Source organism: Oryctolagus cuniculus, chromosome 16 (genome assembly GCF_051225735.1).
Source record: "Oryctolagus cuniculus isolate XC-2025 breed Fujian yellow rabbit chromosome 16, ASM5122573v1, whole genome shotgun sequence".
Taxonomy (NCBI): Eukaryota; Metazoa; Chordata; class Mammalia; order Lagomorpha; family Leporidae; genus Oryctolagus; species Oryctolagus cuniculus.
This window is the reverse complement of record NC_142882.1, coordinates 21,353,306-21,371,189: the sequence shown is the minus strand read 5'-3', so window position 1 is coordinate 21,371,189 and position 17,884 is coordinate 21,353,306. Positions and strand designations below refer to the sequence as shown.

The 17,884-nt window shown below is 44.1% G+C and overlaps 1 protein-coding gene across 1 annotated transcript; it reads right to left on the bottom strand.

Annotated features, from left to right (window-relative positions):
• Positions 1-1,947: 1,947 nt before the first annotated feature.
• On the bottom strand, positions 1,948-5,210 carry LOC138845758 (olfactory receptor 7A10-like). Its single transcript, XM_089316519.1, has 2 exons — positions 4,304-5,210; positions 1,948-2,301 (listed from the first exon to the last, which is right to left on the bottom strand). Exons 1-2 carry the CDS (start codon positions 5,208-5,210, stop codon positions 2,231-2,233), a joined length of 978 nt encoding a protein of 325 aa, XP_089172645.1. The 3' UTR covers positions 1,948-2,230.
• Positions 5,211-17,884: the final 12,674 nt, after the last annotated feature.

Genomic DNA, 17,884 nt, shown 5'->3' with positions numbered 1-17,884 from the left:
AAAATTCACAAATGGGTCAGTTCAAGCCAGGAGCCAGGAATTCAGTCCAGTTCTCTCACCTAGGGGGAAAGGAGCCCATTCTTCAGCTGTCCTGCTATGACCCAGGGTGCACATTCCTGGGAAGCTGTCGCTCCCCCTCTTCGTGGGGGAATGACACTAAGCCCTGCCTAGGCTTCCTATCCGAGTCACGGCACCATTATGTCGCTCCCCCTCTTCATGGAGGAACGACACAGGACCCTGCGCTGTTCTTTCGTCTGCTCGGCCCTCCCCGGGTTTGCTGCTGGTTCTTCCCAGGTTGGCTACTATCCCCTCCACCTCCGTGGAAGGGCAGTTCCCCCTGGCCACATTCCCCACTTCCGCAGGGGAGTGGCACACCGCCGGCCGGCTCTTCTCGGGGGCTGCACAGGTGTTCCTTCAGCTAGATGTTCCCCTTAGATGTTCCCGGTGCATGCCGTCTCTCTCCTCCTTTATAGTCCTCCTCCGCCAATCCCAACTCGGCTGCCCACACGCCGAGTACGCTGCTCTCCTCCAATCAGTAGCAAGTCCTACAGTTTATTGGTTGAACTGGAGGCAGCTGTGCGGAAGCTGTTTACTTCTCTCCCAGCGCCATATTGTGGGAGAGCAGATGCATAGAATAAGTCTTAATTCCAGTAACTCAGTCCAGTCCGGTTTGCTCCCCACAGATCCCCCTTTCTTTTTATTTTTTGGCGTTGATACGCGCCTGTCTTCGGTGTCCCGCGGCACACACTCTGCTCTACTTGCTAGAGTTGCCACAGGTTCTTAGAAGTCCTATCAATCAGGCAAACCGAATCCAGGTCCTCTCTTCGCCATGTTGTGAGGAGGTTTTTAGGCGCTGATGTGTGCCTGTGTTCGGTGACCTGCGGCTCATACTCTGGTCGAGCCGCCGCAGGTGCTCATTGCCTCACTTAATCAGGCAGACTGAATCCAAGCTTTCTAATTGCCATGTTGAGGGGAGGCCTTTCTATTTCTCTATTTCTCTATCTCCGGGCATTCGTATTTCTCCCATTTTACTTCTATCTTCCAGCATTCCTATTTCTCTCATCTTACTTCTAAACTTCTGTTTCTCTTATCCCCGCGGCTTTCCGGCACCTTGCCCCGCCGGCGGGTTCCCGGCTCTGCGCCGCTTCAGCCCGCGCCTCTCTCATCTGCGCGGCTCGGCTTTGCGCGCGCACACTCCGCGGTCTCGCACTTAACCCTTTCGCGTCTGAACCACGGCCTCGCGCCAGCCCCGTTCCCTATCTACTTGTGCCCCGCACGCTCTCTCTGCGCACGGCAGCCTCCGCGAGTCACACAGCGTAGCTTACGTGTCCGCCACTAGCATTCAATCTAAGTTCCCCGGGCTAGCCTGGTGAATTCAACCCAGCATACGTCTCCGCCCCACGGTTTGGCTTCCCATCCTTTGCTCCCCGGGCTAATCAGACGGATCCCAACCTGGCTTACGTTTCAGCTTCTGGTTTCAACTTTTCGCCCCCCATTCCCGGGCTAACTTGAGAATCCCAAAGTGGCTTTCGTTTCCGCCTTGGCCTGCCCCCCGCGGCTTCAATTTCCCTAACATTTTTCTCTACCCGGTATGTTTCCCCAAACTTTCCTCCAACGATATTCCTCCCTCATTTCTCCTGGCCTCTCCCCACAGTCCACATCCAAGTCTGTTTGTTCTAGCTTTCACTTTCGCTTTCGACCTTAGAGATTTCTCCCAGCTTCCCCCCGTAGTCTGTATCCGAATCTATGCCTAGGCTTTTGATAGCTTCTTCCGGCACCTTTTTCGTCCGGCTTTTCCCTAGGCTGTTTGCTAGTCTCTCTCTCCGAAATTTCCCTAGGCTGTTTGCTAGTCTCTCTCTCCGATATTTTCCCAGTTCTTCCCGTTTCTTCCCTCCTAGGTTTCCTATCCGTCCTAGGTTTCTTATCCATAATAGGTTTTCTATCCGAGTCACGGCACCATTATGTCGCTCCCCCTCTTCGTGGGGGAACGACACAGGACCCTGCGCTGTTCTTTCGTCTGCTCGGCCCTCCCCGGGTTTGCTGCTGGTTCTTCCCAGGTTGGCTACTATCCCCTCCACCTCCGTGGAAGGGCAGTTCCCCCTGGCCACATTCCCCACTTCCGCAGGGGAGCGGCACACCGCCGGCCGGCTCTTCTCGGGGGCTGCACAGGTGTTCCTTCAGCTAGATGTTCCCCTTAGATGTTCCCGGTGCATGCCGTCTCTCTCCTCCTTTATAGTCCTCCTCCGCCAATCCCAACTCGGCTGCCCACACGCCGAGTACGCTGCTCTCCTCCAATCAGTAGCAAGTCCTACAGTTTATTGGTTGAACTGGAGGCAGCTGTGCGGAAGCTGTTTACTTCTCTCCCAGCGCCATATTGTGGGAGAGCAGATGCATAGAATAAGTCTTAATTCCAGTAACTCAGTCCAGTCCGGTTTGCTCCCCACAGGAAGCCAGACTGGAAGCCGAGGCAGGGCTCAGATGCAGGGTCTCCGCTGTGGGAGACAGGCATATCAGATGTTTTCTCACTGCTGTGCCAAGCCCCTGCTCTTCTTTGTACATTTAAATTAAGTGGAATGAGTGTAGATGAGACTACACTTGTGGGAATTCACACAGGGAGACCCAAGCAACCTAGACTTTATTTATTTATATGTTTAGTTTCAGTTTTGCCCACGGAAGCATCTGCAAAATTGTGGTAAGATAACACCCAGGGAATTCACAGTAACAATAATCAAAATACTAAACAAGGACAAACAGGCACATCAATCAACACAAGATCCACATCTGGCCCTCAGAGCCACAGCCACTTCCCTCCTGGCCTAATATCTGATACCCAGGAGCCAGTCAGCTGCTCACCATTCATATGAAAATAGTGTGTAGGATATAAGCATATCTACCAAAAAAAAAATGGTGGAGTGGGTTCTCCAGTGTGCTGGTTTGCATTGTCTGTCCTGATTACTATGGTGTTGGGACTGAAATATAAACAGGATCCACTGGTGGAGAGAAAATCCAATAAGAAATAATAAAACAGGGGCTGCTGCTGTGATGTGTTGGGTAAAGCCACAGTCTGCCACAGTCTGCAGTGCTGGAACCCCAAATGGGCACTACTTCAATTTCCAGCTGCTCCACTTTGGATCCAGTTCCCTGCTAAAGCACCTGATAAAGCAGCACAAAATGGCCCAAGTGTTTGGGCCCCTGCACCCATGTGGGGGACCTGAAAGAAGATCCTGGCTCCTGGTTTTGTTCTGGCAGAGCTCTGGCTATTGCAGACATTTGGGAAGAAAACCAGTGGATGGAAGATCTCTCTCTGTCTCTCCCTTTCTCTGTAACTCCGCCTTTCAATTAAAATAAATAATTCTTTTTTTAAGATTTATTTATTTTTCTTGACAGTCACAGTTACAAAGAGAGAGGAGAGGCAGGGGGAGAGAGAGAGAGAGAGAGAGAGAGAGAGAGAGAGAGAGAGAGTTCTTACATTTATTTGTTCACTTCCCAGATGGCTGCAATGGCTGGAGCTGCACCAATCTGAAGCCAGGAGCCAGAAGCTTTGTCTAGGTCTCCACATGGGTGCAGGGGCCCAAGGACTTGGATCATCTTCCACTGTTCTCCCCAGTGAGAGCAGAGAGCTGGATTGGAAGTGGAGCAGCCAGGTCTAAAACCAGTGCCCATATGGGATGCTAGCACTGAAGGCGGCAGCCTTACCTGCTATGCCACTGCCCCAGTCCCAATAAATAATTCTTTAAAAAGAGAATCTAAGACACACACTTGTTAAATTCCACATTACCCAGAAGAGACATTACAATGATAGACATGGAAGAGAAAAACCATGGTTTCAAATTTCCCTATATTACATATTATGCAAATGACCAGAGTTACAACATGTAGTCTGTTACAATAGTAACACACATGACTTTTTTATTTCCAATAAAACATAAGAAACATTACTCAGTGCAATGTACATCAGATAGGAAGAATCACTCCTAAGATGTACTTACTGTCACATGAGACAAATGGGAGTTTCCAACTGTTTCTGATCCAATGTTAGGATTAACTTTGGAAACGTAGGAAAATATCAAGGGGAAACCTGTGGAATCCTGAAGATGACAGAACGCTAAGTAAGTTGCTTAAACTGTATCGAGAAGTTGAAATCCACATAACGGAACCGAGTAAATAAAGAGAGGAGAAAATTCTACCTTCACAACCAGACCCAAGAGTAAGAATTTCTGCCTCTGTGGTTTCATCCCTTCAACCTCTGTCATTTCTGTAGCCCCAAGACAATTGTGCATTCATGGTTTCCCTTCCAAAGATCTCTTCAGAGCTCTCTTTATGTCTTCATTCCTCAGGCTGTAGATGAAGGGGTTCAGCATGGGGGTGACCACAGTGTACATCACTGAGGCCATTGAAGTTGTGTGTGGGTTTTGGGTAACAGCAGAGCTAAGGTAGACACCTATTCCTGTGCCATAAAATAAGGAGACAACAGAGAGATGAGAGGCACAGGTGGAGAATGCTTTATGCTTCCCCTGGGCTGAGGAGATGGCACGGATGGAAGAGACGATCTTAGAGTAGGAGTACAGGATCCCAGCCAGGGGACCTCCACCCAAAAGCACAGATACAAAATACAAAATGAAATCATTAAGGAAGTTGTCGGAGCAGGCGCTGTGGATCACCTGCTTCAGTTCACAGAAGAAGTGGGGGATTTCCAGGTGTGTGCAGAAGGACAGCCGCAGCACCAGGAGGCTGTGTAACAAGGCATGCAAGACACTGATGACCCAGCACACCAGCACCAGCTGCACACAGAGCCAGGGGTTCATGGTGACTGCATAGTGCAAAGGCTGACAGATGGCCATAAACCTGTCATAGGCCATCACAACCAGAAGAAAGTTGTCCAACTCTACAAAAATCAGGAAGAAGAACATCTGGGTGATGCAGCCTGCATAGCTGATGGCTTTGCTCTGTGTCTGGATGTTCACCAGCATCTTGGGGATGGTGGTGGAGGTGAAGCAGATGTCCACCAAGGACAGGTTGGAGAGGAAGAAGTACATGGGTGTGTGGAGGTGGTTGTTTGAGAGGATGGCCAGGACGATGAGCAGATTCCCAGCTACAGTGACCAGGTACATGGAAAGGAAGAGCCCAAATATGAGGGGTTGCAGCGTTGGGTCCTCTGAGAATCCCAAGAGAAGGAATTCTAAACTTCGTGTATAATTCCCTGGCTGCATGGATTGAGATATCTGCAGGAAAGAGATAGATACCATGATTAGTTTTTCACACAAAGAATCATTGCTCACATAGTTGAGATGCTACAATTTGTATTTTGCATGCAGAAGTTTGGTTTCTGTGTTGCATGTATAGATCTGTTCCCACTTTGAGATTTCCTATACTAACGTATTCCTCTTCACTTAGCATTTCAAGTAATGTTCATTCACACATTATATTCTTTTTAAAAAGATGTATGTATTTATTTATTTGAAAGGCAGAGTTAGAGAGAGCAGAGAGAGAGGCAGAGGGAGGGAGGGAGGGAGGGAGAGAGAGAGAGAGAGAGAGAGAGATCTTCCATCCTCCATTTCATTCCCCAAATGGCTGCAGTGTTCAGAACTGGGCCAACCTGAATCCTGTAGCCAGGAGCCAGGAGCCAGGAGCCTCTTCCGGTTCTCCCACATGGGTGCAGGGGCCCAAGGACTAGGGCCATGTTCTACTGCTTTCCCAGGCCATAGCAGAGAGCTGGATCAGAAGTGGAGCAGCCAGGACTGCACCCATATGGGATGCTGGCACCATAGGCAGTGGCTTTACTCACTATGCCACAGTGCTAGCCTCAAAACTCTTTTAATTAAGAAATTTTGGGGAGCTGGCACTGTGGCGCAGCAGGTTAATGCCCTGGCCTCAAGCACCGGCATCCCATATGGGCACCGGTTCTAGTCCCGTCTGTTCCTCCTGGGATCCATCTCTCTGCTATGGCCTGGGAAAGCAGTAGAAGATGGCCCAAGTCCTTGGGCCCCTGCACCCACATGGGAGACCTGGTGAAAGCTCTTGGCTCTTGACTTCAGATTGGTGCAGCTCTGGCTGTTGTGGCTCTGTGGGGAGTGGATCATCAGATGGAAGACCTTGTTCTCTCTCACTGCCTTTCCACTCTCTGTGTAACTCTGACTTTCAAATAAATAAATAAATCTTTTTTTTAAAAGAGAAGAAAATTTTAACCAGCAGTGCAACTTGATTTCTGAGCATGTATGAAGCCCTGTCCATTTTGCGAGACCCCTGTTCTGCTTAACGAAATTCCATGAATAGCAATGATGCACATGGAATATCAGGAAGTGAATTCTATGAATGGACAGAAAGGAGGCATAAGGGAGAATGGATGAAGAATGGTATTATCTAGTGTATGCGTAGGAGAGACTAAGGAAGCCGTGGCTCACAGATAAAGTGTCACAGGTGACCTGCAGAAGGGTGTGACTTGTGGGGAGGCCATCTCTGCAAGTCCATGGGGTAGGAGCTCTTACCTAATACCAAGACTGCAAGGAAGGGAGTGTGGTGACAACAATGAGCAGGATGGAGAGTGGAAGGAGAGGGGTCAGAGGATGAGTGGGACTGAGGAGCTGCTTCTGAAACTTAAGGACAGATTCCATTTTCCAGTGTGAGCCTTGTGCACCTTATTAATTTTCAATTATTCTGTATGTGTATTTTAGCTTCTGTTTGCTGCTATTGAGAGACAGAAATATTGTACATATTTGTAGGGCATCATGTGGAATTTCTGTATTTATGTACGTTGTGTGTGTGTCCAATTGGATTAAATAAATATATCTAAGTATTTGTCACCACAAACAGCACAGTCCTTTGCAGTGGAAACATACAAAATTCTATCCTTGGGCCTGTGCTGTGGCGCAGTGGGTTAATGCCCTGGCCTGAAGTGACATCATCCCATATGGGCACCAGTTCTAGTCCTGGCTGCTCCACTTCTGATCCAGCTCCCTGCTATGGCCTAGAAAATCAGTAGAAGATGGCCCAAGTACTTGGACCCCTGCACCTGTGTGGGAGACCCAGAAGAAGCTCCTCACTCCTTGCTTTGGATCGGCTCAGCTCCGGCCATTGCAGCAATTATGGAGTGAACCAGTGGATGGAAATACTCTCTCTCTCTCTCTTTCTCTGCCTCTCCTCTCTCTGTATAACTCATACTTTCAAATAAATAAATAAATCTTTAAAACAATTCTATCCTGTTGTTTTCGAAGTAGAGAAACACTTAGGACATTAACACTATCTGTAGCCATCCTACTTAATACTGTTGTCTATCTGTTTGCTAGTAACTGTTCATCAATCTTTCCATATCCCCTGCTTTCCCACTCTCTTTACTATAAGGTAGTGCAAATGCCATACAAAAGCACTAGTTTGAAAACCTCCTATGAGGTAACAACTGTGGGGTTCTATTTTGGCATATACATTTTCTCCTTTTATAAGTTTGTTATTAGTTTGTGTATTTCAATGGTAGTGAAAGAGAATGAGCATGAGAGCAAGAGGCAGAGAGAGATTCTCCATCCAGTAGTTCCCTCCCCAAATGCACCCAATAGCTGGAGCTGGGCCAGGTTAAGCCAGGAGGACGGAACTGCATCCAGGTCTCCCATGTGGTTGACAGGGGTCAAGCACTTGAGCCATCACTTGCCACCTTCCAGATTGAGCAATACCAGGAAGGTTTATTCTGGAAAACAGATCTGGGACTTGAACCCAGGCACTCAGATATGGAATACAGGTGTCGCCAGCAGCATCTTGAGCATGGGGCAGTCAGCTGTCCCTCCTTGCTCATTCAAAGAAGCAATGATTTCAGGTGGAGCTGGAGAGACTGTGAGGAAGCACCAGGGACCCTGTTCCTGGAGGCTTTGCCACCGGGTGGCCTCCCCTGTAAGCAGCCAGAGCAAAACTCACTGTGTCCAGTGGACAAAATCGTGATTTTTTTTATGGTTTGAAATATTTTTTCAGATGGAGTGCAAGAGACAATGTAACAAAGGAAAGAATCGAGGGTTGTCCTTCAAAGTGTTTGCAGAAAAACTGAATTAAAACATGAGTATATTTTGGTGTAATTTTTGTGTGGAATTCTATGCATACATTTTTCCCCACTACATGCATTTTACATGGATTGGTCAAAGCCCTCCTTGTATGCCTGCATTTCAATTTTCATTTCAATTTCATCCCAATAAACTTGCTCAATTCACTTGTCATGAAATTTATGAAGTCTCCCCAATATGGAATTTAATAGATGACAAGTTGGACTTCAATTCAGTTGGGAGAGATTGCATTGTTGAATGAAATTTGGCATTGCTGGTTATCTTCTGGAACAACACGAGAACATAGAGAGTAAAAGTAGGGACAGGCAGGAGCAGTGATGCAGCTGTGGATGGTACAGGCCAGTGCTGGACCAGCTGGTGGCAGGCGCCCACTTGAGGTGTGATTGCGAATGAAGGAAGTGGGAGAGGAGCTGGAGAATACTGCACAGGTGGTAGAGGGCACTCAGTCTGGTACAAGAGTTCCACTCAAGCCTTGTTAAAAATGTATTCACAGGAATGAGTGTCTGTGCATCATGTAGAAACAAAAATTTAAAAAAAAAAATCATGTGTTTACTGGGGGAGAGAAAGAGACAAACAGATCCTGAATCTGCTTGTTCACCACTCCATCTCCCCAAATGCTTCACCAGCTAGGGTTAGGGCAAACCCAATCCAGTAGTCAATAAATCAATACAGGTCACCTCTTAATGTGGCAGGGACACAAGGACTTGAGCCGTAACCACTACCTCCCAGGACACACATTATTGGGAATTTGTAATCAAGAGGAGAGTCTAGACTCAAACCTATGCATTCTGATATGGAGCAGGCATCGCAAAAATTTCTGTTCATCTACCAAATGCCCTCTATAAGAAAAGTGCTTTTAAAAACTAAAAATTTAGCCAGTGCCATGGCTCACTAGGCTAATCCTGCACCTGCGGCACCGGCACCCTGGGTTCTAGTCCTGGTTGGGGCGCCCGATTCTATCCCAGTTGCTCCTCTTCCAGTCCAGTTCTCTGCTGTGGCCCTGGAAGGCAGTGGAGGATGGCCCAAGTGCTTGGGCACCTGCACCCCCATGGGAGACCAGGAGGAAGCACCTGGGTCCTGGCTTTGGATCGGTGCAGCGCCGGCCATAGCGGCCATTTGGGGGGTGAACCAACAGAAGGAAGACCTTTCTCTCTGTCTCTCTCTCTCTAAGTCTGCCTGTCAAAAAAAAAAACCTAAAAATTTATGGAACAAAGAACGTGCCAGTGAGAATGCAATTAGGAAAAATATAGTGGCAGGATACATCTGTGTGAAACAAAATTGCAATAACAAATCTAATTTTTAATTTTAAAAACAATAATCTACTGCCATCTGCAGGGAAAAATAGCTGATGGCAAACTGCCAAGATTTTAAATAAAATAATGTAACTAAAGTCTTAACATGTGAGAAGGGAATAGAATGTAAAGTTCTCCTTCCCTTATGCAAAGATGCTGGATCCAAACATGACCCTGAGTGGAAAAAGTGATGTTGAGTCAAGGATAAACAAGAATGAAGTGCAAATGATGGTGAAAGTGAAGCAACTTTTAGAAATAATTGTAATCACAAAAGATGAAAGGAATATGAGACGTGACAGACACATGAAAAGAAAGTAGAAGTGCATAGATCTAAGAAAAAGAGCGTTCTGTATTAAAAGCAATAGAGATTCAATAAGACCAACTTGATAGATTTGGTAACAGATCTTTATAGATTTCACCATCCCTCAACACACACACACACACACACACACACAGGAATTAAATGGCAAATAGCAAATGTTTGAAAAGAATGCAAAGTATGTATAGAATGCAAGGCAGAATGTTAGCAAGACAATTTGAGTTTAGATACAGACGATGGCTATCCAACCCCCAGTATATTCAGCTTCATAGGTAAAGAAATAATTGCTAATACTGCCTTTTAGGAGAGCCCTTTTCACATATTCCACTCACCTCCCGCCAAGCCATAGTTGAGATACATAGCTGCAAAAGACATGTCTTAGGTCGTGCTCTTGCAGATCGAATATATGAACAATCTCTTGGTCTGAATCTATTTATGCACCATTTCATAGATAAAAAATAAAGCTTGACCTTTGCTGCTGCATTTACAATGTGGCTTGGGATACCTGCATCCCAGGTCATATAGAATGGGTTTGAGTCCTGTCCTGCTGTGGGTTCAAGCTTCCTACTAATGTGCCCCCTGGAAGGTCCCTGTCCATGTGTGAGTAGCTGGGTTCCCTGCCTCCCACAGAGAAGACCTGCATTGAATTCTGGGTGCCAGACTTCTTCATCCTAGTCCCAATCTTGCTGTTGCAGGCATTTGTGGAGTAAGCCATTGGAAAGTGCATCTCTCCCTGTGTCTGCACATCTTTGTCTATTACTCTTTGGTTCTCTGCTTTTTCAACTTTAATGAAAAGAAACACATTTAAAAAATAAAAAGAAATGCCCTTACTTGCCTGTAAATTCTTCTCCAGGCTCTACCTTATTTTTGCCCACTTAATTGCAAAGATTCTAGAATACCTGTTGCACTTTATGCAGCCAATTTGTACTTCTCAATCAGTGACAGTGATCCAAATACCATTGCTTCATTGTCAACAATGAATACTGCATCTCTAGTTTCCACTCATGCTTCAGGTTTTTAATATCACAAACAAACACAATAAGTTATTAACCAAGTGAGCAAACTAAAAATGTGATCTGTTGACCTAAACTAGACTGGTGTGGTCATCAGATGACCTCAGGTAAATGCTCTTGGCTTCCATTCCCTTTAAGGCTTTCCTGCAGTGCCTACGGGGTTCTTGGGCTCACCTGGATGGGTTCACTGGGAGAAGGGTCTCCGGGTGGAGGTGTGACTCCACTCTGGATGACTGATGACGGAGACAGAAGCTCTGTTCCACACAAGACAGCAGGAGGAAGCAAAGAATCAGTCGCCAAGTTGACCAAGACTCCAGACAGAGCGACCATATACTGAGAGGCCAAGTTGCACACTTGAGGGATGACAGCAGAGGTGGATTTACAGCTCCCCATCTCTGCTCATTAGGCACAAGTCCCTCTTGGTGTCCCAGCCTCTAAGCACCTGATCTCCCTGCAGAGGCACTGGTCTGGGAAGCTAGACATTTTGCTGCAGATTCTCTGTTCCCAAGAGACCAGGTTAGCAATCAGGTGAACACAGCTCTGATGAGTTCTTCTTTGCGAACTCTCCTGACTCCCAGAGATCAAATCTCTCAGCAACTGATCTTTGTTGAGTTAAAGTTTTATCCAGAGTCCAAGACAGAAGGACTGATCTTGAAGATGTCCCTGGCATCTTCGAACCAAGAGTCATGTTGGGGTCACAGCTACTGACACATCCAGAAGTTTGTTATTTCCCTCTCCCAGGAGGGGAAGTGGTTTTCTCTGATATAAAGCCAGGGGCTCTTAACTTCTTAAGAGCTAGAAAATATATCACAAGTTATGAGCTGTCTTTTATTTCCTCATTAGAAAATAATTGTCAATTATATGAGATGTATTTACTTGTACTATTATTTTACTTTTTTTCTTTATATGTATCTCATAAATACAATACTAGGAACACAGTAATTCTTCCCACCCACTCCCCCACCTCCTGTTTGGTCCAAGAAAGAAAAATAAACAGAAAGAACAAGAAAAAAGAAATAATGGAATAAAAAAATGAAGATAACTCTCCCTCAACAGTCTAGACAAGGGCTGTTCTGCTATTGCTTCTCAAAGGTGATTTCACTTCCCTCCTTCCTCTTTTCCCTTCATTCCTCCCTCTTCTTTCCTTATAGAAACTTAATTGTCTTTAAAGAAGAATCCAAGGATGGTACATCTCTTGTGAACTCTTAGACATAACTTTAATTCATGAGACATAGTGTTTTCCCTAAAATGCATCTACATGTTCTAGTATTTTAATAATGATTCCCTGCACTTGAACTTCTCGGCATGTCAGCAGCCCTGCCCAGCCATCAGCCTAATCAACTGTAAGAGTAATATTGTCTACATGCCAATGATGGAGATGGAATACACCCAACAAATAAATGCTGTGAGTAAAATGAAAGCAGCTACAAAGGAGAATGGGTCCAGGGTGTTATTTTCCAGTTGTCCAAGTAGGACTAGAAACTAGGCATCATTGCCCAAAGACCCAGAGCCACGAGGTGATTCATGGGAGTATGGATCATTTGAAGGATATAACGAGTGTCAAGGCCCCCTGGTGGCTGTTATTACACAACAGGTGCATTCCAAAGGAATTAGGATGGCAGTGGTGATGAGCAAGAGGGAGAGTGGTGGGGATGGGGACAAGGATGCTAAGGTTGAGGTGCATTAGCACAGACTCCATCATCCCACAGGAGTCTCTTGCACCTCATTCACTTTTTAAGTTGATTTGTTGATTTGCTGTAATGTAAAGAGCAGATTTAATGCAGTTCATGGATACAATTCTTTTTCTTAGTTTTACTGTATTCAACACTCATTTTTTTAAACTTTTATTCAATAAATAGAAATTTCAAAGGTACAACTTCTGGATTATATTGGCTTTTCCCCGCATAATCTCCCTCCCACCCACAACCATCCCATCTCCCACTCCCTCTCCCACCCCATTCTTCATCAAGCTTCATTTTCAATTATCTTTATATACAGAAGGTCAACTTAGTATATACTAAGTAAAGATTTCAACAGTTGGAACCCACACATATACACAAAGTGCACCAGTGCTGGAAAGAGAGGTAAGACAAAACCACAGTAGCCCAAGACACTGGCAGAAAAGTGGCAGGAGGAACTTTTATACAATTCTTTTTAAAATTTTTTAAAATATTTTATTAATTTATTTGAGAAATAGAGTTGTATATATAGAGAGATCTTCCATCCACTCATTCACTCCACAAATGGCTGCAAACCCATGCCCACATGGGATGCCTGCATTGCAGGGGTGGCTTAACCCACAAGCCACAGTCCAGCCCTGACAGTGATGTCTTCTGATCAGCAGAACACTCATATTTAATTTTAGGATTCTTGCTGTTTAAATGGTTTCCAGGAACATAACATGTGATGATTTCTAGCTAGGAATGTGCAATGCCTCATAAAATATCTATAAGAAATTAAAACACCATTGTTAAAAGGCAGTAAATTAGTGACTATAAATGGTGAAGCTTTAATCAGTGGACTTGATCATTTCACAATGTTTTTTCATACCTAAGATATTAAGGTCTTACTGTGCTAAATAAAGCAATATATACGGTTGAGCATGAGTTTAAAGTCAATATACATTGAAATATGCTTCGTCTATGGTATAAAGAAAATATATTTGGCTTGTTCATAGAAATTGTATTGAGAAATGTGTGTGTATTTCTAGGGATGATGAGATGTGGTAGTCTACAGAATTCTGGTCCCAAAGTGTTCCCTCTTCCCTGGCACCCCTCACAGCTGCTCTTTTAACTTCTACTCAGTGTCTGTAAGCAGGGAACTTCGCTATCTCAGGGCAGATCGCTCAAATGCTCAACTGAACTCCAATCCCCTGAGGAAAACCACATTGCCTACCAAACTTCCCCTCTGATCTCCTTATGGTGGTGTTTTTGGATGGCTTATGGAATGGGCTCTGTGGGGACATATTGACATCGCAGGGTCAACACAGTTGTGGGGTTAGGTAAACTTCATTTCAGTTTTAAGTCCTGAGGGGAACAGCTTAGGGTTATTAGCCCACAATAAGACTGCTGGCACAGAGATCTGCAACTTAAATCATCTACTGTGTGCAATTCACCCACAGCAACTCCCAGGAGTATTTGTAAAATCACCTTGAAATACTAAACCAATATGAGGTATCTTTTTGGTTTGTGTTCAGAGCAAGAGCATGTGCTGATTAGATGGATAATTGTCATTCAAAATGAAGGAATATATTGTGTTATGTACACCTTAAAGAAAGGCATCAGATGCTGTAAAAGAACAGCCCTGGAGAGCTCAGGTAGTCTTGGTAGAGAGGAAGTAGGACATAATTTCCTAAGAAGAATCACTGGAGATGGGATATGAGGAGTGAATGGGTGGTTAGTGACATCAAGGGAGGAGGTGGACAATGATCACTTATTTAGAGAGTACATGTCTTTTTCTTTAATGACTTACTTATTTCTTTGAAAAGCAGAATTACAGACAGAGAAAGGGAGAGAGAGAGAGGCAGAGAGAGAGACACACAGAAAGAGAGGGGTCTTTCACCCTCTTGCTCACTCACCAAATGGCTGCAATAGCCAGACCTGAGCTAAACTGAAGCCAGGAGCCAGGAGCTTCTTCCAGGACTCCCAAATAGGTACAAGTGTCCAAGCACTTGGGTCATCTTCCATTGCTCTCCCAGGTGCATTAGCAGGGAATTGGATCAGAAGAAGAACAGCTGTAACACGGTTCCACATCCACATGGGATGCTGGCACCACAGGTGGAGGCCTAACCTACTGAGCCACTGCACCAGCCAAGTTACATTTCTACATGAAGTGTTGATCTGCCTTAACATACACAATGTGCCCCCAGAAAAAACAAGGCAATGCCAGATGCCAAGATTTCTTAGTAGTCCCTTACCTAAAAATCTGGATCTGAAAAGCAAGCTGCATAATGGCATGTTCCAGTCTATTGGAATATGTTCCACCATGTATAGGATGACGTGCAGACAATGCAACAGTAGAATGAGACCCCACTTTTGTTATCTCTATGTTTTCATTACGAGGACTGCTTGGGTGATTTTAACAGCAGGATATACCAGAACAGCTCAAATTTACGTTGGTAAAACTAGAACTGGACAGGATGCCAGGATTTGTGCACACAAATAAATATTTTTTCATGCATGTTTTATCGTTTTCATTTATAGTTTTGAATCAAGCTCTCATTGTACATATGTGTGGGTGAATACACATTTGTAAGAAATAACACAGGGATAGCATACACTCTGGACTCAGTTTCTCAAAAAATGAGATAAAACATCACACCCAGGATATTAGTGCATCCACAGAGGATCCACTCTGTAAACATTTTTTTAAAATATTTATTTATTTATTTTTCTGAACTCTTTAATTTAAGAGAGGGAGGAGATCTAAAATTTGGGACATGCTCAATCGGACTTGCCCCAAATGGTGGAGTTGGAAATGTGCCAGGGGATTCCAATACAATCCCATCAAAGTGGCATGTACCAATACCATCTCACTAGTCCAAGTGATCAATTTCAGTTCACAATTGATCACACTGATAGGTCTAAGAGTCAAAGGGATCACACAAACAAGACTAGTGTCTGCTAATACTAACTGATAGAATCAAAAAGGGAGAGAACAATCCATCATGGGAAGCGTGATACACAGTAGACTCATAGAATGGCAGATGTCCTAAGTAGCACTCTGGCCTCAGAATCAGCCCTTAAGGCATTCGGATCTGGCTGAAGAGCCCATGAGAGTATTTTAGGCATGGAAAGCCAAGACACTCTGGCAAAAAAAAGAAGACCTAAATGAAAGGTCTCTGTGAGTGAGATCCCAGTGGAAAGAACAGGGCTATCGAAGAAGGAGGTACCTTTCTCTGAAGGGAGGAGAGAACTTCCACTTTGACTATGACCCTGTCGGAATAAAAGGAAGTCGGCAAACTCAAAAGGCTTCCATAGCCTTGGCAACTCATGACTAGAGCCTAGGGAGATTACTGACGCCATAAACAAGAGTGTCAAATTGTTAAGTCAACAACAGGAGTCACTGTGTACTTACTCATGTGGGATCTGTCCTTAATGTGTTGTCCAATGTGAAGTAATGCTATAACTAGTACTGAAACAGTATTTTACACTTTGTGTTTCTGTGTGGGTGCAAACTGATGAAATCTTTACTTAATATATACTAAATCAATCTTCTGTATATAAAGATAATGGAAAATGAATCTTGATGTGAATGGAAAGGGAGAGGGAGCAGGAGATGGGAGGGGTGGGAGTGGGTGGGAAATTATAGGGTGGGAAAGCCATTGTAATCCATAAACTGTATTTTGGAAATTTATATTTACTAAATAAAAAATATTAATATTAAAAAGTAAAAGAAAAAATATTTATTTATTTTTCTGAACTCTTATTTAATGAGTACAAGTTTCATAAGCACTTTAGGAATATAGATATTCTTCCAAATATATCCACCCTCCCACTGCCACTTCCACCCCAGTTCCTGCTTCCTCGCCCATTCCCAGCCCCATTGTCCATTAAGATTCATTTTAAATTGACTTTATACACAGAAGACCAACTCCATACTAAGTAAAGATTTCAACAATTCAACACACATGCACACTATAAAAAACTGTTTGAGAACAAGCTTTACAGTTAATTCTCATAACACAACTCATTGAGGAAGAGGCCCTGCATGGGAAGAAAGTACACAGTGACTCCTGTTGCTAATTTAACAGTTAACACTCTGATGTATGACATCTATGATCATCTGAGACTCTTGACATGAGCTGCCTTGGCTATGGAAGCCTTCTGAGTCCACAATCTCCATCAGTATTTAGACAGGGCCATAAGCAAACTGGAAGTTCTCTCCTCCCTTCAGGGAAAAGTAACTCGTTCTTTGATGGCCTCTTCTTTCCCCTGGGGTCTCACTCACAGAGAGCCTTCAAGTAGGACATTTTTTCTCTTCCACAGTGTCTTGGTTTCCATGCCTGAAAATTTTCAGCCAGACCAGGAAGCCTTAAGGGCTGATTCTGAGGTCAGAGTGCTGTTTAGAGTGATTGTCATTCTATGAGTCTGCTGTGTGGACTGCTTCCCAGGTTGGAATTTTCTCTCCTTTTTAATTCTATCTATTGTTATTACCAGACACTTGATCTTATTTATATGATTCCTTTAACACTTAATCCTATCTATATGATCACCTTAACACTTTATATGGTCACTGTAACACTTCAGATGGCATTTTTACCAAACAGCTTAAAGGGATTTAGGGTCCCCTGACAAGTTTTTAGCTTTACCCTTAGAAGTACGTCCATAGGAATATATGCAGGACTATACAGCTCCTCTCTCTCTTTTTCCCACTTTTATTTTTTGCCAGAATCTATTTTCAATTGACTTTAAGCACATATGTAATTCTATGTTAAGTAAAGAGTTCAACCTATGGTATTAAGAAGGGAAAAAAAGAAAAAATTGTTCCTTGACTATCAAAACAAGGGCTGTTCAACTCACTGCTTCTCAAAGTGTCAATTTCACTTCTACAGGTTTCTTTACAGGTGCTCTGTTAGTTGTCACAGAACAGGGAGAACATATGGTATTTGTCCCTTTGGGTCTGGCTAATTTTACTAAGTATGATATATTCCAGATTCATCCACTTTGTTGCAAATTACTGGATTTCTTTTTTTTAACCACTGGGTAGTATTCCATAGAGTACATATCCCATAATATCTTTATCCAGTCTTCAGTTGATGGGCAATTATGTTGAATGCATGTCCTAGCTATTGTGAAATGAGCTGCAATAAACATGGGGGTGCAGATAAATCTGCCTTTTATTTGGTGATTTTATAACCTTTTGGTAAATTCCCAGGAGTGGAAATGCTGGATCATATGGTAGGACTATATTCAGATTTCTGAGGTGTTGCCCAACTGTCTTTCATACTGGCTTTACCAGTTTACATTCCCAGCAACAGTGTATTAGGATACCCCTTTTCCCACATTCTTGCCAGCATTTGTGGTTTGTGGACTTCTCTATGAAAGCCCTTCTACATGGGGTGAGGTGAAATCTTAGTGTTGGTTTTGATTTGCATTTCGCTGATGGCTAGTGATCCTGAGATTTTTTCATGTGTCTGTTGGCCATTAAGATTTCCTCTTTTGAAAAATGTCTGTTTAAGTCCTTGGTGCATTTCTTCACTGGGTGGTTTGTTTTGTTGTG